The sequence below is a fragment of the Neoarius graeffei genome, chromosome 24 (genome assembly GCF_027579695.1).
Source record: "Neoarius graeffei isolate fNeoGra1 chromosome 24, fNeoGra1.pri, whole genome shotgun sequence".
NCBI classification, from domain to species: domain Eukaryota; kingdom Metazoa; phylum Chordata; class Actinopteri; order Siluriformes; family Ariidae; genus Neoarius; species Neoarius graeffei.
In genome coordinates, this window is record NC_083592.1 from 10,524,721 (window position 1) to 10,551,158 (window position 26,438).

Here is a 26,438-nt window from a genome sequence, read left to right on the forward strand (position 1 = left end):
GCAGTTCAATAGCTTGGCACTGGATCCATCCAGAAAAGTAATCCACAAACACACGTGACAGTAAGAAAAGTAGTACACTTAATTCTTAAATTACATCTTTGAGCTGCCAGGATGAGTAGGATGCCAGTGTATTTGTATATTTATCATTTTATATGTACAACTAAATTACATATCACTATATATCCACTTCCAGCCTGCCAGTACAACCAACCACCATTAGTAGGAGAGGTACCACACCATACATGTCAACCTATATGGAATGTCCATATTTTATACGGATTTGATTCAATAAACGTAGTATACGGGCGTATAAATAAAGTTATACGGATTCTTTAAAAAAACTTCAATAGTTATTTAGAGCTATAATCAATTCCCACGATGATAAGAGCGCATAACATTTACAAACGTACTGTACACCACAGACAGCCAATAAAGAGTCTTATGAAATCGCGTGTTATCTTGTGGTAGCAAGACTTCGTTCCACTTTTGATCATGCGCACACCGCATCGCGAGAATCCCGCCAACCGTGAAGTCATAGACATATAAACATAGACGCCGCCTTCTGCGTAGAATCATACGTCATCCTCGCCGCCATATTGGATGTGGCAAAGTGGAGATTCTTCACCCGTCTCTGGTATAGCGTCTAGACAGTAGCCGAGAATAAAGATGCCTCATTCATGTGCTGCGTTTAACTGTACCAACAGGTTTACCATCCAAACAAGATCACATGGGATTACCTTTCACAGGTGAGACTGGAAAAACACTTTTCATTGTATTTGGTTATTATAACGTAATTTTACGAACAGATTTTCCTGACTTTGTGGCTAATATGAAGTCTCCCGCATAATAGCCTCTCGGTGAAACCTGTCTCCAAACAACGAAGTATTTCCTTCGTAACTACGCTGATAACACTTTGTGTTTTTGTCAAACATTGGAGCTTTGTATTCATTCTGAAGGTTTATTGTTATTAATATTGAATAAAAAGTAACTGGGATATATCATTGTTAATTATCATTCAAATTTTAGGTAAATTTTAATTTGCATCTTATACGGATTTTATAAGGGAAATACGGATTTTGGAAGTTGGTTATACAGGTTTGATTGACCAAAGGTTGACATGTATGCACCATTCCAAAATGTTTGCAGTTCAACAGTTTGGGTACCACACCATGCCAGCATGTTTGCAGTTCAATGGTTTGGCACTGGATCCATCCAGCCCACAAAATCAAACAAAACAGCTCAAGAAGGCAAAAAACTCCAAACTGGTTTTCAGGTTCAAAGTCACTCACTGAAATATTTCCAGTCCTCAGAAAATCAAAACACAGGTTCCAAACAGGTTTTCATATTCCAAAAGGCCACTCATAGATCAGAATAACCTCCACAGGCAAAAGTCCAGGAACAGATATAAGCAGAAGCAAGGTCAGCTGCTCATAATACACCTATAATAGCAGACACCCAAAAGCACATGGTACTTAAAAACAAACACCAGCACTACAGCAGCCACCCACGACACCCAAAATTATTAAGAGTTATACTTTTTATATTATGTCTGTAAACATGTGACTACCATCTTATTACAGCTCCAACATAGTTTTAAAAAGAGAAAGTGTTAATACATTCACTCAGCAACCGCTGAGCTGTATTCGTCCGTTCTTGCGCTGACTGGTTGTTAGCATAATTAGCATGCTTGGAGGAAAAGTGCCGTTTGATGTTGTATTCCTTTAAAACTGCAACGGTTTCTTTGCAAATAAGGCATACAGCCTTTGATCGGACTTCAGCAAAAAAAATACGTACGGTAGTTGTCCATTCTTTATTGAACACCCTGCACTCACTGTCCACTTTTCTTTTTTTAGGACCACTCATTGTAAAGTTTTATCCTGTGTTCTCAAGATCATCAGTGGCACGGGCGCCAGAATGACTTCTATGGCATGCGCTGCACCACTCTGCAAATGTAATCTCACGTGAATACGACTGACTGGAAAGACGGATCTCTAGAACACCTGTCTACGTGATAACACTGAAGCTTATAGTTTATAGATCTGCTCAATCGCGTTTATATGATTGTCTTCCGCGGGCCGGATGTGACCCGCAGGCCGTAGTTTGCCCACCTCGGGTATATAAGGTATACATCTTGTTTAGCATCTGGGAACTACACAGGCAGTAAAAAAAGAGACATACCTGAAGTGCCGACTTCTGTTTCACAGCTGGGTGGCTGCCAGCCAGGATCACAGCTGCATTCTAGCTTGTGATTACAAACCTTTAGGACATACATTTACTCTTATGATTGTATCTTCTTGATTATGTATTGGTTGGATATGTAAGATATCACATATCTAAGCAAACTTACCCCATGGCCTGAGCACTTGGCTGAGCAGTTGACTATGTTGTAGGCAACTTCTAGGCTCATACACTGGTTCTGATAACATATCTGAAACAGGTGTGGAAGAGTTACTCATTAAAGATCTTTGTATATTTCTGCTCTACATCCTCCTGCAATATGGTTTCAAATGATTCAAAAACTCTAAAAATCTGTCACTTTCAAAACATTTACCAAGGATAGATTAAAAATGCATATATCCTCAAGTAATTATATTTCAATTTTCCACAGGGGAGTGTATCAAATTCTGTCATGTTTGGCTGTGGTGTGTCCTCAAGAGTAGAACCATACATTTGAGATTTTTCTATTGTTACCTTCTTATCACCACACTTTGTTCCAGTGTCCACTTGGCCAAAGTCATTATCACGATCACTGTAGAAAATAGCTTTGCAGTCGCTGAACTGGACCAACCGGCCATAGTTTGGATTGGCATTGCCTTGTGAACAGAAAAGCTTCCCACACATGATGTCCCTAAAAGCACAAATGTTTACAGACATGAATATTTTAGGACATACTGTAACCATGTTACAGCTCAGTAAGACGTGGTTACCTTTAGAGAATGCACATGTGGGGTTTATAAAATCTGTTGGAACTAGCAAATGTGGAATAGTGTCAATGTGTTCATGGACTCACTGTTTTTGGCACCCTATGTATTGGTCATTGCTGGGCCGCGTACAGTATGCATAGTATAGTCCCCTTGTGTTCTGTTTGTAGCAGAAATCACGCCCTACCACAGCACCTGGGAAAGAATAAAACTTAAACTTGGACCAATAATTACACCAACAGACTTAATTTGCTATGCTGTATAATGTGCCAACTAATTACCTGATCCATACATTTTGATGCACTGGTCTTCTCGTCGAGGGCACTGCCCATTGTAGCAGTAGCCATTATCATTCTTGCATGCCAGTCCATTCATAACAAAGACATCCTCAGGGCATGAATCTGAATCACCTGTGCAATATTCAGGGAGGTCACACTCATCATGCTTGGCACGACACATCTGGGTGGCATCAGAGATCTGCCCGTTGGGAACAAATAAAAACTTGGTTTCATTTGTATTGATAAAATTTAAAAGTATACAAATTAGTATTGATAATGTAACTTTGTAGTGATTTAAAAAGACTCTGGTCAGAAAAGTATCCACAGGAATTAACTAAACCAGTTCCAGCACAAAACGGGTAGCCAATTCCCTCCCAAGACAGGTAGCCAATTATTTACCAAGATAGGTAACCAATTCTCCCCCCCAACAGGTATGCTATTCCTTCAACACAGGTAAACAATTCCCTCCTTAGACAGGTAGCCAATTCCCATCCAATACAGGTAGGTTATTCCTTCCCACGACATGGAATCAATTCCCACCTAAAACAGGTAGGCTATTCCTTCAAGACAGGTAGCCAATTATTTCCCAAGACAGGTAGCCAATTATTTCCCAATGCAGGGAGCCAATTATTTCCCAATGCAGGGAGCCAATTCCCATTCAAGACAGATAGGCTATTCCTTCAAGACAGGTAGCCAATGTTTAATCCTCTAGTATTGTTTAATCCTCTAGTATTGAAGGGACATGATGCTAGTTTAAACCTTGCTACCACATTTTAAAGAATGGTTGGTTAGAATTCTTACCTTACAGTTATGACAGCACTCTCCTTCTGCACACATGGACCCCTTTGTCAGTGTACAAGTGCTGGCATTGCAGCATGGGTTTGTGCACTCCTGCACACAAACACATGATTATACATATGGGTTTTGAGACATGATACCTTTATACATCAAGCTCTCGCTCTTGGGTCTTTTACCTTTGTCTGCTTCAGTGAATAAATAGAACAATACACTTAAGTAAGCTTATCTCATGATCTGAGATACCTGAACTGGTCTAACCAGTTTTCCAAAGTTTATATGCAAACAGCACTGTCCTTATCTAAAATGAATTGAAAGGGGTTGGATGCCCTATCAGACTTTTTTGCATGTGCAGATATTCATGCAGAACACACTGAGGTCTCATCTCATCTCACCTCATTATCTCTAGCCGTTTTATCCTGTTCTACAGGGTCACAGGCAAGCTGGAGCCTATCCCAGCTGACTACAGGGGAAAGGCGGGGTACACCCTGGACAAGTCGTCAGGTCATCACAGGGCTGACACATAGACACAGACAACCATTCACACTCACGGTCAATTTAGAGTCACCAGTTAACCTAACCTGCATGTCTTTGGACTGTGGGGGAAACCGGAGCACCTGGAGGAAACCCACGCGGACACGGGGAGAACATGCAAACTCCACACAGAAAGGCCCTCGCTGGCCGTGGGGCTCGAACCTGGACCCTCTTGCTGTGAGGCGACAGCGCTAACCACTACACCACCGTGCTGCCCACACTGAGGTCACTTGTAATAAAACACATTTCACTAATTATTAATACACAAACAAAGTACCACTTACTAGCCAGTTACACCAATCATGTGGCAGTAGCGCAGTACATAAAATCATACAAATACAGGTCATTAGCCTCAGACAGTATTCACATCAAACCTGGTGGACAATGTGGTGGAAAATGTGATTTTGATTGAGACTTGGCATGGTTTTTCATGCCTGGTGGGTAGGTTTGAGCATTTCACAACCTGCCGATCTGCTGGGATTTTCTCGCTTAAAAGTCTCTAGAATTTATGCAAAATGGTGTAAAGAAACAATGCATACAACCGTCCAACAACATTCGACACTTGCATGTGACGTCACAGCTGATCCAGATTGTGACAGACGCCATCTTGTCGGTCAAACGCCATATTTCCGCCTTCTACTTCTACTTCTGCTTCTACTTCTACCTTTTCTTCTGGAAAAACCTACTATATACAATTCTACTACAACGGCTGCGGCTACAAGCGCTCCCTACCTGTGCACGGTTTTTATGTTTTTTGTGTGTATTTTTGTGTGTTGTTCGTCTGTATCAGACTTCAATATCCACTACAACCGTATGGACTTACTGGACATTGGTTTCCAGCAGAAAATGACGGTTTGTAGCGATTTCCATCGCATGCACAACATTCCGGACGAGAAAAAAAAAAAAAAACATTCCGGACGAGATAGCAAGACCAGAGGTCAGAGGAGAACGGCCAGAACCGTTTGAGCTGACAGGAAGCCTACGGTAGCTCATTCATTCAACCGTCATTCATTACAACCATGGTGAGCAGAAAAGCAACACTTGAGGTGAATGGGCTACAACTGCAAAAGACCAGACTGGAAAAAGACCAGCCATCATTTCCAAATTTTGGTGAGTGTCCACTGAATGGATGTCCACTGCTTTGGGCCAGGCAGAACACAAACTATACCATTTTAAACTTATTCTTTCAGAATGTCCTGAGTTTATGGTGGGACAAAACAGTGCTCAGAGCTTCTTGTGACTGGACATGGAAAGAATGACCCATGATTGCAACAAAGAGGTCCATTGAGTGGTACTTTGTAATAATGCCTCTTATTCTCAATTTTTGTGCGGTTTTTGAGAAGTACGGATGGAAAATTTGCTGAAACCTGGCAACCCGGCACATGAGCTTCATATTCATCACTTTTCACACTCCCTATGAAAGCAAAAACCTTGCATCTGGTGACGTTGTTAATGCACATTACATTTGGGCAAACTATGTTCTTCAGCAAAGGTTTCAATTCAAGACACTATCATTAATGTTCTGGGTCGAGTTGAGACAACATGTCTGAACATACTCCTTGTACACCATCCTTCAGGTGGTAAATTTAGCAATGCTGATCATCACTGCTTTTTTAACCACTTACTCAATATAATAGCATGCTGAATTGTCAGATTTCCAAAAGAATTCCAGATTTAATGCACACTGTACAGACGGGCCTGATCTTGTTCAAAGCATTTTTTAGGAAGAGAAGCTATTTTTGACCCTGGTAATTTTAAACCTGTTCAGACGTATAGAAGTGACTTGTTAGAAAGCAATTGAAAACAGGCATGTTACCCTGGGATAGATTGGTGACCTGCCCAGGGTGTACCACGCCTCTCACCTGAAGTAAGCTGGGATTGGCTCCAGCTTCCCATGCGACCCTGACAGATAAGCAGGATAGATGATGGATGAATGGCTGGATGGATGTGCATCAGCATTTTGGTGTTCAGAACATCTCATCTCATTATCTCTAGGCACTTTATCCTGTTCTACAGGGTCACAGGCAAGCTGGAGCCTATCCCAGCTGACTACAGGCGAAAGGCGGGGTACACCTTGGACAAGTCGCCAGGTCATCACAGGGCTGACACATAGACACAGACAACCATTCACACTCACATTCACACCTACGGTCAATTTAGAGCCACCAGTTAACCTAACCTGCATGTCTTTGGACTGTGGGGGAAACCGGAGCACCCGAAGGAAACCCACGCGGACACGGGGAGAACATGCAAACTCCGCACAGAAAGGCCCTCGTTGGCCACGGGGCTCAAACCTGGACCTTCTTGCTGTGAGGTGACAGTGTTAACCACTACACCACCGTGCTGCCCGTGTTCAGAACATTCCAAGTAAAAAAGAGACTAAAGTCAAGTTAGTGTGCAAGTTGTAAGAATGTGGTCATGGTTAATTATCGAGTTTATTGGTTTTATTGACAAGATCAAAGCTGATTGTATCACGAACTCTGAAGAAACATCCATCCATTACCTAGGCTTAGGGCTAGGTTTATCCATCAGGGTCAAGTGGGAAGCTGGAGTCAATCCCAGCTGACTTTGGTCAAGAGGCAGGGTGTACCCAGGGCAGGTTGCCAGTCTATCGCAGGGCTAACACAGAGATGAGCAACCATTCACAGTCAAATTTGCACCTATGGGCAATTTAGAGTAGCTAATTGACCAAATCTACGTCTTAGGACTGTGGGAGGAAACCCACACAGGCACGAGGAGAACATGCAAACTCCACACAGAAAAGCCTTAGTGAGATGCAAGATTTGAACTCAGAGCCTTCTTGCCATGAGGCGATGCTGCTAGCCACTACACCACCGATTATCTGGTGTGTCCACCATGCAAGTTCCTATACGAGCACTATCAGCACTGTTGTTATAGAAAAATAATCAGAATTATGAAATAAACAATGCCGTATTTTAAAAATATATAATAGGAGTTTAATATTAGAACGAGTCCTCATTTACCCCCACAAGTCCGCAGTCACACTCCTCTCCAATCTCTCGGAAGCCGTTGCCACAAACTGCAGCCTGAACCAGGTCTTTGGGTTGCGGTTTGTTAAGAAGACACTGAGGGCTCCGTGAGTCCAGGTACTGCTCAAAGCTGTTGATGCTGCAGCTACTGAAGTGCCTTGGGATTTGGTAGCTGCAAATGATAGGAATGTAGGAATTAGAGAAATTGTAGCAGAAATCAGATTCTACTCTCAGTCTTTATGGGGCCACATACAACAAGAAAGGCAGGAACTCTTAATTTGCCATATATATGTTGCTTCAAGTGCAAAATTCTTGAACCATCACGTTAATGCATGATATATCACAATATTCAACTTGTACAATGTTTTTTTAAACAAATACTACTCCCTGTATGTTTTATTCTGAAAAGAAAAAACTTCTGATTTCAAGCAAATTTGAAGTTGTTGTTTGTGTTCAAGACGCCTTCACCCACTGCCATTTCCTGTCATTGGTTTGCTACCCAATTGTGTTCACCTGTTTCCTGTTTGTTCTTGAGTAGTTTGTCTATGCACTCCCTGCTGTTTCTTTGTTTTGTCGCAGTCTTATTCTGCTTCCATTTCATTCAGCTGAAGCATTGTTTTCTAAATACCACAGTCATTTCTAATTCTGCATTTTTTTGGTTTTGACTCTAGTTCCCATTCCTCATTTTTGTGTTTTAACCCCTACTATGAGGGGCGGCACGGTGGTGTAGTGGTTAGCGCTGTCGCCTCACAGCAAGAAGGTCCTGGGTTCGAGCCCCATGGCCGGCGAGGGCCTTTCTGTGCGGAGTTTGCATGTTCTCCCCGTGTCCGCGTGGGTTTCCTCTGGGTGCTCCGGTTTCCCTCACAGTCCAAAGACATGCAGGTTAGGTTAACTGGTGACTCTAAATTGACCGTAGGTGTGAATGTGAGTGTGAATGGTTGTCTGTGTCTATGTGTCAGCCCTGTGATGACCTGGCGACTTGTCCAGGGTGTACCCCGCCTTTCGCCCATAGTCAGCTGGGATAGGCTCCAGCTTGCCTGCGACCCTGTAGAAGGATAAAGCGGCTAGAGATAATGAGATGAGATGAACCCCTACTATGACTGATTATTGCAATCGCCTAAATAAATATCATGCCACATGGCCGCACTTGAATCCTGCCTCTACGAAGTACACTGTTAGAAATAGGGATACAGTAGGAGTCCAGTTCTGTACCCCATGGTGCAATCTACACTAATGTATCCCTTAGGGCTTATTATTGGACCTCAAGGTAATCATGTGTACCTTTTTAGGGACAAAAAGATGCATATATGTTCCTAAGCGTACAAATAAGTACCTTAGAGGGAACTGGCACAGTGACAAGCCGTTGTACCCCTAAACTGCCTCCTGGCATTTAGGGCAGCTTGCTGTTTCTGTAACAGATTTGTTTTACGGGACAGGATCCTCCAACTTGGAGGACCAGTGGATTGCTTTTCATCTCACCTCTACCCTTCGAGGCCCTACCAGGAGATAAATCTCCCACTGGCATAGCTTTAGGGGTCACTGAGACACACAAGCTCCTCGACCACAACAAGGTTGCGATCCAATGGGGAGTGTACCCCTAAAGGTACAATAATATACTTTATTTTCTGAGAGTGTACTTGCATCCCATAATTCTGTTCACCAGACCACAAAACTAATAAGGTGTTTTTTTAAATACAGCAAACACCTGATTCAAGGTGCCCTAGAGATCGAGAGGCATGGTTGGGAGAAAAACCACCCCTGAAACTCTGAAACCCTTTTCCTAATTAACTTCCTCTAGACTCTCTTTCTGTACCCATCACTTCTCCATTCCCCCCTAATATTATTATCAGATCCTATGGAGCTCCCATCATGCTGTTATAGTGTGGTGTGATAAAGCAAATAAGTTACTGCTACCAGCTTGAAGTTGATTATTTTCCTATAACCTGAGGATTTTTTGAAGACTTTCCAGTGTCTGAAAACAGAATCAGAATTCCACCTCACTATGGAATAAACAAACCTGAAAGCTTTTCCTTTAACTATTCATCTAGATTCACTAGCACAGTTCTGTACTTGTGTCAAAGATATAAAACTTAAGATAGAAAGAAGTGTACTTCTCATACATTTTGCGTAAAGTGGAAATTGCGTTTAGGATCAGCATCTGCCTGCAATGAGGTTCCTGATTTCACAAGATTTCATGAGTTTCTCGAGTTTAATGTCTACACGAGAATGAGTCTTGTCCCTACAAGCAAACATACCTTGGTTACAAATCAAGATAAAGTTTTGCGCAAGTCCCAAGACTCAGGGATTTTCTCGTCTTTATTTCACGATTTGTACTATAGTACAAGCACATAGAGTTTAATGAGCATTGAATAGGCATATCAGATGCTCGCTGGCCATGCTATGAAAATTGTCCATGCAGACGCTCAGAGTTTCCAAATCTGTCACTGCTTAACTCTTATTTTCTATTGTGAATACGATCATTAAAAAGCTTATAATCTCTGCTTTCCAAAGATCTTGTTAAGATCTGTTCAGTACTTTGGGAGTAATGGCAGGTTGAAGTTGGTACAACAGAGTAAAAAACTCTGCTCGTGGGATGTCGGGAAACTGCCGGTGCTTTTTGAGTCATGGGAAAGCGGTCAGGCTCGCTCACTCTCTCTCTCTTCTGATTGGTTTCCAACTGGATTACTTGTGAATATCAATCAGATAACTTTTATGGGGATGTTCTCTCGCTCTCATTGTTTCTGATGAAGTATTCAGCAAAATTTTCCATCAGCTAGTTTTGATGTTCTGGTTCACGAGAGACTTTGAAGTGAGTTTTCATAGCTTTACCTACTTATTTTTTCAAATCAAACTGATTCATGTAAATAAATAACTATTTTAGAATATAACTGTAGTTATTTTGATGAAAAATATTGAGATCTTAGTGGTCGGAATGAGATTTAAAAAAAGTGGAAGTTAAAAACACGAGCATCAATTTCAATTCAGTTAATGTGAATTGTTTATTGGATGTGGATCAGACAGTTTTTTCGAGGTTCGCCTTGAAAGCGGTGAATATTAATCGAAATAATCATTTATATTCTTTCATATAAACACTAGTAGGCCCTACTTAGAAATACAAAGGTCTATAGAGAGCAAAGAGGGGATTAGAAATAATCTTTTAATACTTTTTTATTTTGATAGAGAATGGTAGATGTGAATGACATTCAATGCTTATTTATGCATATTTTATAATTAACACTGATCTCTCCTTCTTTATGATGCATAAATGAGAGTTAAGATCAGATTTATGTTGCACAAATAAAGCCATTTGCTGAAACTTTGAAGAAGAGAGTGTATCGATATAACTAATTAGCATAATCAATACTAATTTGCATAAGTGTTTTTTACTAATTTTTCAAACTTTGTATTCAGTATACAACCATCAATGTGCCTGCCAATTTCCGTGTAAATATCTTTGAAAAATAAAGTTATGAAGAAAAAACATTTGATCTCATTGGTTAATGAGGCCCATTTTGGACCACGTGATCCTCAGACAGAATATTACGGCTGTTTTCGAAAAATGAATCCATTTTTTCAATCTATGATTTGTTATATCTCAAGAATGGATAAACATATTTTAATTCTGTCAAAAGTATGTTGTTTAGCATTCAGTTCTGATTTCAATGAGACCAGTTTCAAGCAACTTGGATTGAATTTGAATTTTCACCTGATATGTTTACATTGAGGGCGGCATGGTGGTGTAGTGGTTAGCGCTGTCGCCTCACAGCAAGAAGGTCCAGGTTCGAGCCCTGTGGCCGGCGAGGGCCTTTCTGTGCAGAGTTTGCATGTTCTCCCCATGTCTGCGTGGGTTTCCTCCGGGTGCTCCGGTTTCCCCCACAGTCCAAAGACATGCAGGTTAGGTTAACTGGTGACTCTAAATTGACCGTAGGTGTGAATGTGAGTGTGAATGGTTGTCTGTATCTATGTGTCAGCCCTGTGATGACCTGGCGACTTGTCCAGGGTGAACCCTGCCTTTCGCCCATAGTCAGCTGGGATAGGCTCCAGCTTGCCTGCGACCCTGTAGAAGGATAAAGCGGCTAGAGATAATGAGATGAGATGCTTACATTGAAGGACTGCAAGAAATAGGAGTAAATGTAAGAAGCGATGTGGAGGATTTGGCTTTGATGGCTCATTTGATCTTCACAAAGAATTTTCTGTTTAAATAAGCTTGTTGGGACACATGTCTGGAATTAGGGATAAGTTCTCAGTACACTCTTACACAAAAGATTTTCATGCGTTCTTTGTTAAAGGTTCAAGGTAGAACCTTTCCAGTACTCCAATACACAACATCTTGGATAAACATAATTGTTAAAGGTATGAGATTGGACAGCACATCTGTTCATATTTTATTCTTCACGGAATGTTTAGTTTTGGAAAAAATGGAGAGCAAATCTAACGGGAAAAGCCATTTGACAAATGAAGAGCCTGAAAGGTTCTTAGCTTATTAGGAAAGAAAATGTTGTAGCTTGGAGATTTTGTTGTTCTCAAACAGAGAACCTTGAAGGCAGACCTAAAATGTGCAGTGTTATACTACAAGGTTCTGTTTTAGGCTGTGTATTTATTTTTCTCTTTTTTCCTAGATTGGAATTGATGATATTTTTGTATTTCTTGCTGTGCAGTGAGGATTGTAATTAGTTAGTCCTGAATTAGGAATATTGCTGAGGTACATTTGGCTCTTATATTTGACTAGCATTTGGGCAATTTCTTTTCTTACTTACACCAAATTTATATTTCTATATTATAGCAGCTGCTGTAATTGTTCCACGTGGCTTGATTTAATAGAAAAATTATAATTTGTATTTATTTATTTTACCTGAGCGCAGCAGTCATGATGCAGGTGGACTCGGAGCACACACACGAGCTGCTGTCATGGTTCATCCCCAGGTTATGTCCCATTTCATGCGCCAGGGTGGCACCGACAGCTATGGCACGTAAATTATGGTCCTGAAGGAGACAACAGAGGACCTGCATCAGTTGCTGAAATCATATTTCATCATGTTTTTGTGAAGGAACAGCAAAACAAATACTTCTTAATTTTTGGAAATCTTTCTCATCTTGCCTTGACAGTGTATTATATACAATAAAGGGGAAGTTTATAGTAGAAATTTAGGCATGATGTTGTGTGATTCATCCATCCATCCATCATCTGTAACCGCTTATCCTGTGCAGGATCGTGGGCAAGCTGGAGCCTATCCCAGCTGACTATGGGTGAGAGGCAGGGTACACCCTGGACAAGTTGCCAGATCATTGCAGGGCTGACACATAGAGACAAACAAACATTCACACTCAAATTCGCACCTACGGTCAATTTAGAGACACCAATTAGCCTAACCTGCATGTCTTTGGACTGTGGGGGAAACCGGAGCACCCAGAGGAAACCCATGCAGACACGGGGAGAACATGCAAACTCCACACAGAAAGGCCCCCTTGGCCACTGGGCTCGAACCCAGAACCTTCTTGCTGTGAGGCGACAGCACTAACCACTACACCACCGTGCCGCCCTAGTGTGATTCAGTGGCGCTCTATTCAGAACGAGATATTAACATCATAGTGTTATAAGTTTTTCAAGAATGTTTTAAAAAGGGATTAGCCCTACACATCTGCGGTGCTTGTGAAATCAAAGGACAAGATGTTTCATTACCTGGATAACGCCGGCTGAATGACCCGAACACAGAGTGCCGATATACGCCAGTCCCACTGTTGAACCTTCAAAGTCAATCCCACTGAAATGTTAACAGGAACAAGATTCACTTTTTATATTCAAATCCATCCACACAGTTTGGATGCATCATTATGCAATTATGCCAGTCGTTTTAAGTACTCTCAAATTTATCATTTCTATAGCAACAACTTGGGAAAAGGAATGACACATAATTTAAGCCTAGTAATAAATAGATTAAATAAATAGATTAATTTGTGTAACAGTAGACGAGTTTTCCAACAAAGGAAAATTTTCAGGATTTTTGTTTTTTTAGCTTTCCTAATTAAATGCTATTGTTGATCAGTTTGTTTGGTCTGTGCCAACAGCTATGATTAAAGTGTAACAGGAAAAAGAGGCATTGCTTTGTGAGCTGATTCATTTTTGAAAGTATAACACTGACGTGATCAGATGAGCATTGTCATGCTTCTGCTGCTGTATGAGGTGATTATTCCTCCACTTGGTAAATGCATCCAGTGTCGCGCCAGCCGGTGCCGTCACTGCAATCTTGTCAGTGTCTGTCCACACTTCCAGACCGATCAGAGCGACAAACATGTTCAGCTCTTTATACACCTGCCGACCGACACACACACAGAATTATAGATTCAATTTAACCCCCCCCCCAAAAAAAACAGCAATTGCATAATTTAAAAAAAAAAGCAGCCATCATGTTCAGAGAGTAAGCATATGGCAATATCTTTAAGAGATATAATAAAATGAATTATAATTCTATGAAGTCATTGAAATATGCAACAAAGCAAAATTGTTAATGCAAATCAAATGTTCATTAAAACAGTTCCTGGACATGTGACAAGTAAACAAGTAATACATGTGGTGGAGGTGGAGTGGAAGAATATTTTACATCCAAAATATTTAAATAATATTGGCTGGCATTGAGTGGTATATCAGATATATTCCATTCAGCTAGCATGATATTGAATGAGTCGAAGATGTATTTAAAACGAAGGAAACCTGGCAGCCATGTTTGTTTACAAATTGTCCCAGTCACTTGCTAGCGTGGAAGTTTTACGTCTCTGACATGTGACGTCTTGACAACCGTGCAATATCATAAACCATATTCAACGCTCATTCTCCATTGGGTAGAGTGACAGAATACACATAGGATAAGTGATATGCTAACAATATTGCATGCTATCAAACCATATGAATGAAACCTGCTAGAATGGAATAGAACACTGTGGGTGGTAGAAATGGGCAACTGGACTTGCTTGAAGATTCGAGGTGAAAAACGTTTCACCTCTCGTCCAAAAGGCTTCCTCAGTTCTGTCTGACTAATAGGGAGTATCAGATATTTATCCTCTCCTGGCTCAGAATCAGAATCAGAATTCTGATGACCAGCTCATCTAAGGTGTCAGTTTCTCAGATAGACCAGAAATGTAGGGAATGACAATGTTCTTGCATTTGTTCCTGTTCTCATCCTTGTCAGTTATGTTCCTTCCAGTTATGACAAGGATGATAACAGGAACAAACGCAAGAACATTGTCATTCCCTACATTTCTGGTCTATCTGAGAAACTCAGGAGGATCTTCTACAAACACAACATTCCGGTACATTTCAGACCCAATAACACCCTGAAGCAGAAACTGGTCCACCCTAAGGACAGAATACCCAGACACAAACAGGACAACGTAGTGTATGCAATTCAGTGCAGTGAGAATTGCACAAATTCGTATATTGGGGAGACGAAACAACCGCTATACAGGCGCTTGGCCCAACACAGGAGAGCCAGCTCCTCAGGCCAGGACTCGGCTGTCTACATTCATCTTAACAATGAAGAACACTCATTTCGGGATTGTGACGTACGCATTTTAGCCAGAGAGGATCGTTGGTATGAGCGAGGAGTCAAAGAAGCCATTTTTGTCAACCTGAAACGGCCATCACTGAACAGAGGTGGGGGTCTAAGACATCATTTGTCAACCATCTACAAGGTGGTCTTGGACACTCTTCCCAGACGGCTGGGTGTACGCCAGGACCCAGCTGTTTTCGGGGACTCACAGGAGGACAGAGAGAGTCAGATTGCCATTGATCACCCTAACGGGCAATCCTTTGATCACCCTAATGACTCGCCATTCACACCCAGCCTCCACCGACCCACACCAACATGATGCCTCAATGACACCTTAGATGAGCTGGTCATCAGAATTCTGATTCTGATTCTGAGCCAGGAGAGGATAAATATCTGATACTCCCTATTAGTCAGACAGAACTGAGGAAGCCTTTTGGATGAGAGGTGAAACGTTTTCAAGAATCTTCAAGCAAGTCCAGTTGCCCTTTTCTACCACCCACAGTTTACTATGACCTGGATGATTGAGAATCTTCACAGGAATAGAACACATTTTTATTCCATCGGAAAAAGTGTCCTGTATGCATAATATGTACTGTATACAATGATGTATACTCTGTCAATTCATCCATAACACACTTGCATTGTAGAGATGTGCTGAACAAACTTGTAATGTTTATACGCTAAAAGAAATTTTGCCAACAGAAGTGAGTGAACGAATCCGCAAGTATTTCCCCATGGATATCAGGATAAACAGTGTTATAATCAGTCTGATCTCCAATATGACCAATATGGAGGTGACGTTCTAAAAGGAAAATTTGTTCTTGGGATAAGGCGATATGGCCATGGAGGAGGTAAAATATTGCCTCAAATAATTTCCTCACAGCAGAACCAGTAGGAACTGAGTTAGACCCCTTCCAGAGCTGGGACGAAATAATAGATAATACATATGTTTACCCAGTCAATATTTTGAAAGACCAATCTGGAACTCTTAGAGACACTCTCTGAAACAGATCCCGAGGCAGTGGTGGCTGTTCTGGCCTCAGGTGTCATGAAATATGGACCGTTGGCAGACTGAGTAGGCTCAGGGTCAGAAGGGGAAGTCCAAGAGAGGGTTTGGATGGAAATAAAAGTACTGCACCAGCTCTGGGTCTGCAGAAGCAAATCCGTATCTCACCAGGACTTTGATAGATCTCTGATCATTAGTTTGGATTGCTTAAAGAGATAGAAGCCTCACTGCAGACAGTTAATCTGTCAAATATTTATTTCCTCTTACATGTATCTTGATTAGTATTTGGCAATATACAAAACGGGTTTATTTTGACATTGTGCTGATGTTGCTACTGTTTCTCTTTTTATTTTCAAATTCATTTGTACTCAAAAATATATGCTCCCATCTGTAGACTTTTATGAATAAACCAAAATCCAGAAAGGATGACTGGACAAAAGGCAAACTTGGCAGTCTGTAGGAGGCTGTAGTGTTTACAAGCTCAGTCCTAACTCTGAGCTGGGGTAACCGTGATGTGTTGATACTGTAGATGACATTTGCTGGTTCTGAGGGCGGTCCAGAGATAACAAGTCTTGATAAACATGCATGTTTGGACAAGCCGCCTTTGAACAATCATGCACTTCTTCAAGCACCACTGAAGTTTTTAAAGCATTCCTGAAATTTCCAAGAGTGATACTGTTCCTAAAGTACTACTGAAGATCGTAAAGCACTCTTGAAGTACTGAAAGCGGTCCTTAAATACCTAAAGTACTCCTGAAGATCTCAAAGCATTCATATACCGGTAATTTCCTAAAGTGCTACTGAAGTTCTTAAAGCATTCCTGAAGTCCTGAAAGTGCTTCTAAAATTCTCAACACATTCCGATAGTTTCCTACAGTTTTCTAAAGCACTACTGTTTTTAAAGCACTCCTGAAGTACTTAAAGTACTCCTATAGTTTTCTAAAGTGCTACTAGAGTTCTTAAAGCACTCCTGAATTACTAAAAGTGCTCCTAAGATTCTCAAAGCATTCCTAGAATTTCCTAAAGTGCTACTGGAGTTCTTAAAGCACTCCTGAAGTATTTAGGCTACGTTTACATTACGTCGAATCAGCGGATCATCAGATTAACGTTCTTAAAACGATTCGCGTTTACACTAAAACCGTTAGCCGTGCACACAGCAACACCAATACACGGATACGCTCGGCTCCGCAGGCATCCTGCGCTCCAAATCACTCTGCCCTGAACAGCGAGTGCCCTCTGGAGGGTGCGCACTCCGGCCCTGCACAGCTCACACAGCGCGCGAGTGAAGTGCACAAGCCACGATTCGGGACTGAGCCGCTGTGTGTGTGATCCCAGCGCATATCACTTACTACTTGCAAGTGGAAGGATGGCAAGCCTAAAGACAATCATAACTACACAGTGGGCAGTATTTGCATCAGTATTTGCAGTATTTTCATACTTTTATACTCTTTAATGAAAGGTGATACAAGGCGGAAGTCCGCGCCGTTTTTCAGCAGTCGCGTCACATGACCAACGCCAGCGAATCAGGAAGGTGGATGTCACAGTGACGTTGTCCAATGACGACGCCAGCTAGAGCTCAGCACAGCGTATTCGCGTATCTCAATGTTTACACAGCACCGGACCAGATACGATCTAGGTTGAATACATGGACGCTGGCGGATTCCCGTTTCCCGGCTTTTCCAGGTGGTTTAATGTAAACGGACAGTGCATCCGCGAAGAAAACGAGACAGATACGGTCTAATGTAAACGTAGCCTAAAGCACTCCTGAAGATCTTGAAGCATTCCTATAGTTTTCTAAAATGCTACTGGAGTTCTTAAAGCACTCCTGAAATACTGAAAGCATTCCTGAAGTCCTGAAAGTGCTTCTAAAGTTCTCAACGCATTTCGATAGTTTCCTAAAGTGCTACTGTAGTTCTTACAGCACTCCTGAAGTATTTAAAGCACTCCTGAAGATCTTGAAGCATTCCTATAGTTTTCTAAAATGCTACTGGAGTTCTTAAAGCACTCCTGAAGTACTTACTGAAAGTAGTCCTAAAAGTGCTCCTAAGATTTTCAAAGCATTCCCATAGTTTCGTAAAGTGCTACTGGAGGTCCTAAAGTGCTCCTGTAGTTCTTACAGCACTCCTGAAGTACTGAAAGTACTTCTAAAGTTCTCAACGCATTCCTATAGTTTCCTAAAGCACTACTGAAGTTCTTAAAGCACTCCTGAAGTATTTAAAGCACTCCTGAAGATCTCGAAGCATTCCTGTAGTTTTCTAAAATGCTACTGTTCTTAAAGCAGTCCTGAAGTACTGAAAGCAGTCCTGAATTACTAAGCCCATGTTTACATTAGACCGTATCAGCAGATCATCAGATTAACGTTTTTAAAACGATTAGTGTGCACACAGCAACACCAGTACACGATTCACGTGCACACAACAATACCAATACGCGGATACGCTCGGCTCCGCAGGCATCCTGCGCTCCAAATCACTCCGCCCTGAACAGCGAGTGCCTTCTGGAGGGTGCGCACTCCGGCCCTGCGCAGCTCACAGAGCGCGCGAGTGAAGCACACTAGCAGTGTTTTCGGGACTGAGCCGCTGTGTATGTGATCCCAGCGCATATCACTTAACACTTGCAAGTGGATGGATGGCAAGCCTAAAGACAATCATAACTACACAATGGGCAGTATTTGCATCAGTATTTGCAGTATTTTCATACTTTTATACTCTTTAATGAAAGGTGATACAAGGCGGAAGTCCGCGCCGTTTTTCAGCAGTCGCGTCACATGACCAACGCCAGCGAATCAGGAAGGTGGATGTCACAGTGACGTTGTCCAATGAGGACGCCAGCTAGAGCTCAGCACAGCGTATTCGCATATCTCAATGTTTACACAGCACCGGACCAGATACGATCTAGATTGAATACGTGGACGCTGGCGGATTCCCGTTTCCCGGCGTTTCCAGGCGGTTTAATGTAAACGGACAGTGCATCCGCGAAGGAAACGAGACAGATACGGTCTAATGTAAACATAGCCTAAAAGTGCTCCTAAGACTCTCAAAGCATTCCGATAGTTTCATAAAGTGCTACTGGAGGTCCTAAAGTGCTCCTGAAGTTCTTACAGCACTACTGAAGTGCTATAGAAATGCCCACTGAAGTTGCAACAGTGGAGACGTCATACATCGCACCCAACCATAAAACCTTGAAAAGAGCTCCATGGATTGCACTGTCTTGTATTAAAGCACTGTTTTGGTGATTTCAACATAAACTCAAAAATAAAGACAAGCAACTTGGTGAGAACAGGATATGGGCTTATAGCTTCATAAATTAGCAATATGCTGCCATTTCAGCACTTCCAAATCAAGTAAAAAAACAAAAATCCATCCTGATTCCACTGCAGAAAATGTATTTGTCACATCAGCCTTTTATGGCAAGTGTGTCAGCTCACACGAAACAGATGAGAACACACGAAACTTACTCACAGCATTAACAAAGTTGATGATCTCGAAGATCCTCTTTCTCACTTTGGTGATATCGCTTCCCGCCTTCTCGTACTGTGGAGGCAATTTTGAGATCATAAGTGTGTTTAGTTATCACCTGTAATACACTACCGTTCAAAAGTTTGGGGTCACCCAGACAATTTTGTGTTTTCCATGAAAAGTCACACTTTCATTTACCACCATAAGTTGTAAAATGAATAGAAAATATAGTCGAGACATTTTTCTGGCCATTTTGAGCATTTAATCGACCCCACAAATGTGATGCTCCAGAAAATCAATCTGCTCAAAGGAAGGTCAGTTTTATAGCTTCTCTAAAGAGCTCAACTGTTTTCAGCTGTGCTAACATGATTGTACAAGGGTTTTCTAATCATCCATTAGCCTTCTGAGGCAATGAGCAAACACATTGTACCATTAGAACACTGGAGTGAGAGTTGCTGGAAATGGGCCTCTATACACCTATGGAGATATTGCACCAAAAACCAGACATTTGCAGCTAGAATAGTCATTTACCACATTAGCAATGTATAGAGTGGATTTCTGATTAGTTTAAAGTGATCTTCATTGAAAAGAACAGTGCTTTTCTTTCAAAAATAAGGACATTTCAAAGTGACCCCAAACTTTTGAACGGTAGTGTAATTGTGATTAAAAAACAAAACAACTCTCTGACCTTTATCAATATAGACTTTCGGTGAGGAACAATTTAAGACATGGTTATGGATTAATCAGTGCACAACAAAGAACAGCTCGTGTTTCCGCCACTTGGTGTACATACCATTCTCTTATCTGCCACAATGATGAGTTCATTGTACTTTTGTTGCTGGAACATGGTTGGCGCCTATCCAACAGGAAAAACAAAAAAGTAGAACAGTCATTCCTGAGCTGGTGAAGCTGTTATTTTCCATGACATACATCAGGTTCGACTTCTCCTGACTGAAAGGTAAACAAAACTATTGAACTTTTCAGTCATGCTATTCATTTTTAACTGTTTACTAGCTGAATTTTCCTGATCGTTTTCACCACTCATGTGAAGGGATCAATCATTTATTCATACACTTATCTTCAGTAAACACTAATCCAACTACCGGCATGTTCTGGGAGGTGAGAGGAAACCGGAGAAGTTAGACACACAGTGAAACTCCACTCACACAGACAGCAACCTGAGCTCAGGATCACACCGAGGACTAAAGACCTACAAGTCTAAACTTCTTTTCCACACCTTCCATCCACATGAGCAAGAGTCAAGTCACTTATACAGGAATGTGTCAATCAGATTAGCAAATTTGCAAAGCAAGTTAAGTGTACAAGCCTCACACACACACACACACACACACACACACACACACACACACACAAGCTTTGTAATATCTCTATCTGTCACATGTGGTACAATGGTGAAACATTTTTGCGTGCCAAACTAAACAGGAATTCATTTCCAGTAGGCGCCAAATTTGCGAGTTGGTGCATAAAATAAAATAAAATAAAAAGACTTGTCAATTTTGAAAATGTGGTCTTTTGTCTAATTTTCTCTTGTTATCCCCACACAGCCGTGATGGCGATGGTGCGCCGCCGTGCGAACGTTCTACATGCGGACACACTCCACTCCCCGTCCACAGCTGCCCAAGTAGTTCCATGTGGAGATCATCACTGATCATGCTAGTCCACTTTACCTCCTTTCTTATGCTGTGTTCGCAGTAAAGTGCCATCTGTGTTAAGAGACGCTTACGCGACATGCACATAACACGCGCCGGTCCCCGAGTTAGATCTGGATTTTCATGTATTGTAATTGAATGGCTGAAGCTGAAAATAAAGCTGACACTTGGCGAACATCAACTGGTCGTTTTATTCTTATTCCATAAATGTCACCAATATAGTTGAATATTAATTAATAATAAGTCTTCAATCAAAAACAAATCACAGCAACTTTTGGCAAAAAAAAAAAATCTCATTAATATTACCAAAAAAGAGTGACTTTGAGGGAGGACTGCAAGTGCCAGGAAATGCACTAGAATGCATCTCCGAGCATATAGAACCCGTGAGCTTTCGGGGGCCACCATGACTGATGCCACTACGCTGTTATTTTGGTCTAGTTAGAACCCTGTCTATGTATTATACTGCTGGTCAGTGGTGGTGCTTTTGTTGCGCAGGATCTGGCAACCCTCTTCATACCACACATGTCTAGAACACATCACATCTCGCACAAAAATGTAAACATTAAACTGGATGTGTAAGACATTTTCTAAAATGTATCAAACTGGATGTTATTCAATATGGTTATATTTTGTATGTGCACAAAATATTGGCCTACTAAATTGTCTCATCTCATCTCATTATCTCTAGCCGCTTTATCCTTCTACAGGGTCGCAGGCAAGCGGGAGCCTATCCCAGCTGACTACGGGCGAAAGGCGGGGTACACCCTGGACAAGTCGCCAGGTCATCACAGGGCTGACACATAGACACAGACAACCATTCACACTCACATTCACACCTACGGTCAATTTAGAGTCACCAGTTAACCTAACCTGCATGTCTTTGGGCTGTGGGGGAAACCGGAGCACCCGGAGGAAACCCATGCGGACACGGGGAGAACATGCAAACTCCACACAGAAAGGCCCTCGCCGGACACGGGGCTCGAACCCAGACCTTCTTGCTGTGAGGCAACAGCGCTAACCACTACACCACCGTGCCGCCCATCTACTAAATTGTTTACATGGCTAATCAAAATTAATATTCTATGACTTCACAGATTATCTAGTCGGTTTGTATACAACACACAGATCTAACCGTAAACAGGCAAGAGGCCATGTTTCGTAAACTGCCATGAAACCCCCAATCGAGACGCATATTCCAAATGCACTGTATACATGTCCAAAGAATGTGCTTAAAACCTGAATAATATCGGTATATCCCACATGCTTTAATCAGAAAGTGCTAAATTTGGAAAATTCAAACATGACCAGAATCAAATTCAGAATGTGGTCATATTTGGAATCTTCTTCTTCTGGCTGCTCTGGTTCAGGGTCGCCACTGTGGATCATCATGATCCACATATTTGATTTGGCGTACACTACCGTTCAAAAGTTTGGGGTCACCCAGACAATTTTGTGTTTTCCATGAAAAGTCACACTTTTATTTACCAACATAAGTTGTAAAATGAATAGAAAATATAGTCAAGACTTTTTTCTGGCCATTTTGAGCATTTAATCGACCCCACAAATGTGATGCTCCAGAAACTCAATCTGCTCAAAGGAAGGTCAGTTTTATAGCTTCTCTAAAGAGCTAAACTGTTTTCAGCTGTGCTAACATGATTGTACAAGGGTTTTCTAATCATCCATTAGCCTTCTGAGGCAATGAGCAAACACATTGTACCATTAGAACACTGGAGTGAGAGTTGCTGGAAATGGGCCTCTATACACCTATGGAGACATTGCACCAAAAACCAGACTTTAGTAGAATTTAGCTAGAATAGTCATTTACCACATTAGCAATGTATAGAGTGTATTTCTGATTAGTTTAAAGTGATCTTCATTGAAAAGAACAGTGCTTTTCTTTCAAAAATAAGGAAATTTCAAAGTGACCCCAAACTTTTGAATGGTAGTGTAGGTTTTTACGCCGGATGCTCTACCTGATATAACCCTCCATAATCTATCCAGGCTTGGGACCAGTACTAAGGATACACTGGCTTGTGCAACCCCAGTGGCTGGGTATTTGTACCTAATCTGCATATCTTTGAACTGTGGGAGGAAACCTGAACACCTGGAGGAAACCCATGCAAGCACAGGGAGAACATGCAAACTCATACAAGCTATTATTCGGAATAGTAGTGGAATATTAATGTGCATGTAAATGCACTGATTGAAAGCCATTTGATTTAATGCCCTCTGTACTGTTTATTTGTTCTGACACAAGAGTCTTTCTTCAACATCGTCTTTGTTCCCGAACTTCCTCTATTGTCTCGAGTTTTTTTGATGACTCTGTGGTTAGACTAATTCCATGCTTGTATCAGCCTTTCTGTAATCTCAAGTAGTAGCTACTTCCAGTTTGTGTAATAAGCTACACACATGACGCATTGCCGAGCCTCCTAACGTACATCTACCTCAGACGTTTAAACCTTCCTGAGTGGTGAAACATTTTCAGTTGTACTTATTCACTACCTGTAGAAAGTTTGGTTAGAAATCAGGAGAATTCAGCTGATCTGACTTACGGAAGCTCGTGATTTGAACTTGCTGGTGTGAGGGGGAATCTCGGCAGTCTCCCAGCTGGTATTTGTGACACCACACACCACTGGAGTATCGACCACTTGTTCGTACTTCAGCACCGCGTGATCGGCGTTGATGTCCTCGGACAAGGGTTCAATGAGATACCTCTGCTCTGCCGTTTGGAAATAACCTCTGAAATGCAGTATGCACTTTTAGTGAAAAGGCAGAATGGCAGATTCATTAGCAGCTGTTTTTTTTTCTTCAGTAAATGAGATTTACCGTAAACCATCACACGTGCTCACGCTAACCATCGAGTTGCTGTCATTCACGATCTTCCCTTGATAGTAGCAGAAATCCTGAAAATGGCAAAAAAAGCAGAGCAATTTTTTAAAACTATACTATATAGTTTACAGCAAAGCTACCGGTATAGAACAAGTCACCGAGTTTGTCTTCCTTGGCCATAAGTTATCATGCACTAATGCTGGTTCTACTGCTGTTAACCATAGAATAGATTTAGGCTGGGCTGCCTTTAACGAAAACAAAGATCACTTAACTTCTCAAAGGATTCCTCTTCATATCAAAAGCAAAATAGAGCTACAACACATACATTTTATCATTCGTCCTTTATGGACTAGAATGTGTAAACTGGATGTCAAACCTATGCAGAAAAATAGAGACCTTACAAAACCATATTTTGAGGTTCATGACAAACCACAGGTTAACAGATCATGTCAAAATTGAGGATCTTCTTGAATCTACTAAAATGGCTCCCATAATGAACGTAATCAAGAGCAAAACCCTCAAACTCTTTGGCCATGTAAAATGGGCAGAAAGAGGACTTGCTAAGATCTGTGTCGAAGGTATGATGGAAGGCAAACAGAACAGAGGAAGATCAAGAAAGCGTCCGTAAGACAATATATACCGATGGTCCGGTCTCAATATCAACGACCTTAACAAAGCTACACATAACAGGAAACTTTGGAAGGAGATTTCTCATATTATTGCACAATCTGCCACAGGTGGAGACAGTGTTAGATGATGAGACTGCATTTTTTATGAATACATACAGTATGTGTTTATTAGTAGGGCATAACCAGGGACCAAGGATCTCATCATCTAGGATCTGAGATAGATATGAAGTTAAATCAAAGAACCATGCTGCTGCACTTCACCTACCAACTCACGGGGTTTGGTTCTCACTGGAGTCCCGTCGTCGGCGTAATACGTTTCTGTGTAGTCTTCGGTTAAAAAGTCACTGCAGAACCCAACACAAATAAAAAGAAGAAGAAATGAGAGGCAAAATTAGAAAAAATATCTGATCTGAATCAAGAGTAAATCTTTCAGAAGGTCAGGAAGATCTGCTCAAGCAAAAGCATTTCGCAACAACATGGAAATGGATGACTTTTTTTTTTTTACCACAAATTTTAATGACGCTTATCTAGTGGTTAAAAATGACACAGATTGCAACATACCCTGTGCATAGCTTCAGCCTTTGAAACTTTGGCAATACATACTAGATGACAGAGAAATAAAAGCTCAAACTTACTCAGTTCTCTCAAGATGCATTTCGATGGGCTTTCCGCCCAGAGTCATGGCATATTTCACCGTTGCAGGTCTGATGGACTGAACATGAGATGAGATTCGAATAAAACTCAAATGAATAAATAATTGTATCAAATGAAGTTAAGCTACAGTCCATACAGGCATTCAAAGGGACACTTTCTCAAATACTTACCTCTAAATCTCTCTTATGAAGGTTATGCAGCCGGATTGGCTGAACCACCTCGTAGACTTTCGCTCCATTTAGTGTCAAACAACCTGTGATGGAAAAGAAAAGATTAAAATCAAGGATGTGTAACAGTATACATGGCTAAGCAGCCGTGGATATACGATAAGACATGATAAAAACACACTGATGTCATTTGCCAAGATAGCTATGTTTTGGCTGCGTAATTTAGGGGGGCTTTTGGAGTGTGGAACTTGGACACATTCATTTTGAAGTTATGTGATGACATTTTGTGGAAAAATGTGACTCGATGCATAATTTTTGTATGAATTTTTTGTTTGGAATGCTACACAGTACCTCATTTTTTGCTTGGTATGTGAAACAGTGCCTAATGTTTTGTTTGGAATGCTACACAGTGTCTCATTTTTTGTGGGAATGCTACACAGTGCCTCTTTTTTTGTTTGGCATGCGAAACAGTGCCTAATGTTTTGTTTGGAATGCTCCACAGTGCCTCACATTTTGTTTGGAATGCTACACAGTGCCTCATTTTTTTGTTTGGAATGCTACACAGGGCTTCATTTTTTGTTTGGAATGCTCCACAGTGCCTCACGTTTTGTTTGGAATGCTACAGTGCCTCACGTTTTGTTTGGAATGCTACACAGTGCCTCATGTTTTGTTTGGAATGCTACACAGTGCCTCACGTTTTGTTTGGAATGCTACACAGTGCCTCGTTTTTATTTGGAAGGCTAGATAGTGCCTCACATTTTGTTTGAAATGCTATACAGTGCCTTGTTTTTTTGTTAGGAATGCCATACATTGCCTCTCTGTACAGCGCCTCGGTATTTTGGTGGGAATGTTACACAGTGCCTCTTTTTTGTGGGAATGCTACACAGTGCCTCATTCTTTTGTTTGGAATGCTACACAGTGACTCATTTTTTGTTTGGAATACTACACAGTGCCTCACGTTTTGT

At 41.4% G+C, this 26,438-nt stretch overlaps 1 protein-coding gene across 1 annotated transcript in view; it reads right to left on the reverse strand.

Annotated features, from left to right (window-relative positions):
• LOC132872068 (zinc metalloproteinase-disintegrin-like crotastatin) overlaps window positions 1-26,438 on the reverse strand; it is a 35,129-nt gene that overhangs the window by 2,459 nt on the left and 6,232 nt on the right. The window contains exons 2-18 of the mRNA XM_060906654.1: window positions 25,477-25,559; window positions 25,288-25,364; window positions 24,918-24,996; window positions 24,021-24,097; window positions 23,747-23,933; window positions 20,318-20,380; window positions 19,528-19,599; window positions 13,659-13,828; window positions 13,199-13,280; window positions 12,371-12,501; window positions 7,513-7,690; window positions 4,001-4,090; window positions 3,203-3,398; window positions 3,011-3,116; window positions 2,692-2,848; window positions 2,348-2,428; window positions 2,179-2,257 (exon numbers count right to left, since the gene is read on the reverse strand). Of these exons, the coding sequence (XP_060762637.1) occupies window positions 2,179-2,257; window positions 2,348-2,428; window positions 2,692-2,848; window positions 3,011-3,116; window positions 3,203-3,398; window positions 4,001-4,090; window positions 7,513-7,690; window positions 12,371-12,501; window positions 13,199-13,280; window positions 13,659-13,828; window positions 19,528-19,599; window positions 20,318-20,380; window positions 23,747-23,933; window positions 24,021-24,097; window positions 24,918-24,996; window positions 25,288-25,364; window positions 25,477-25,559 (1,908 nt within the window). The remainder of the gene's footprint in view (window positions 1-2,178; window positions 2,258-2,347; window positions 2,429-2,691; window positions 2,849-3,010; window positions 3,117-3,202; window positions 3,399-4,000; window positions 4,091-7,512; window positions 7,691-12,370; window positions 12,502-13,198; window positions 13,281-13,658; window positions 13,829-19,527; window positions 19,600-20,317; window positions 20,381-23,746; window positions 23,934-24,020; window positions 24,098-24,917; window positions 24,997-25,287; window positions 25,365-25,476; window positions 25,560-26,438) is intronic.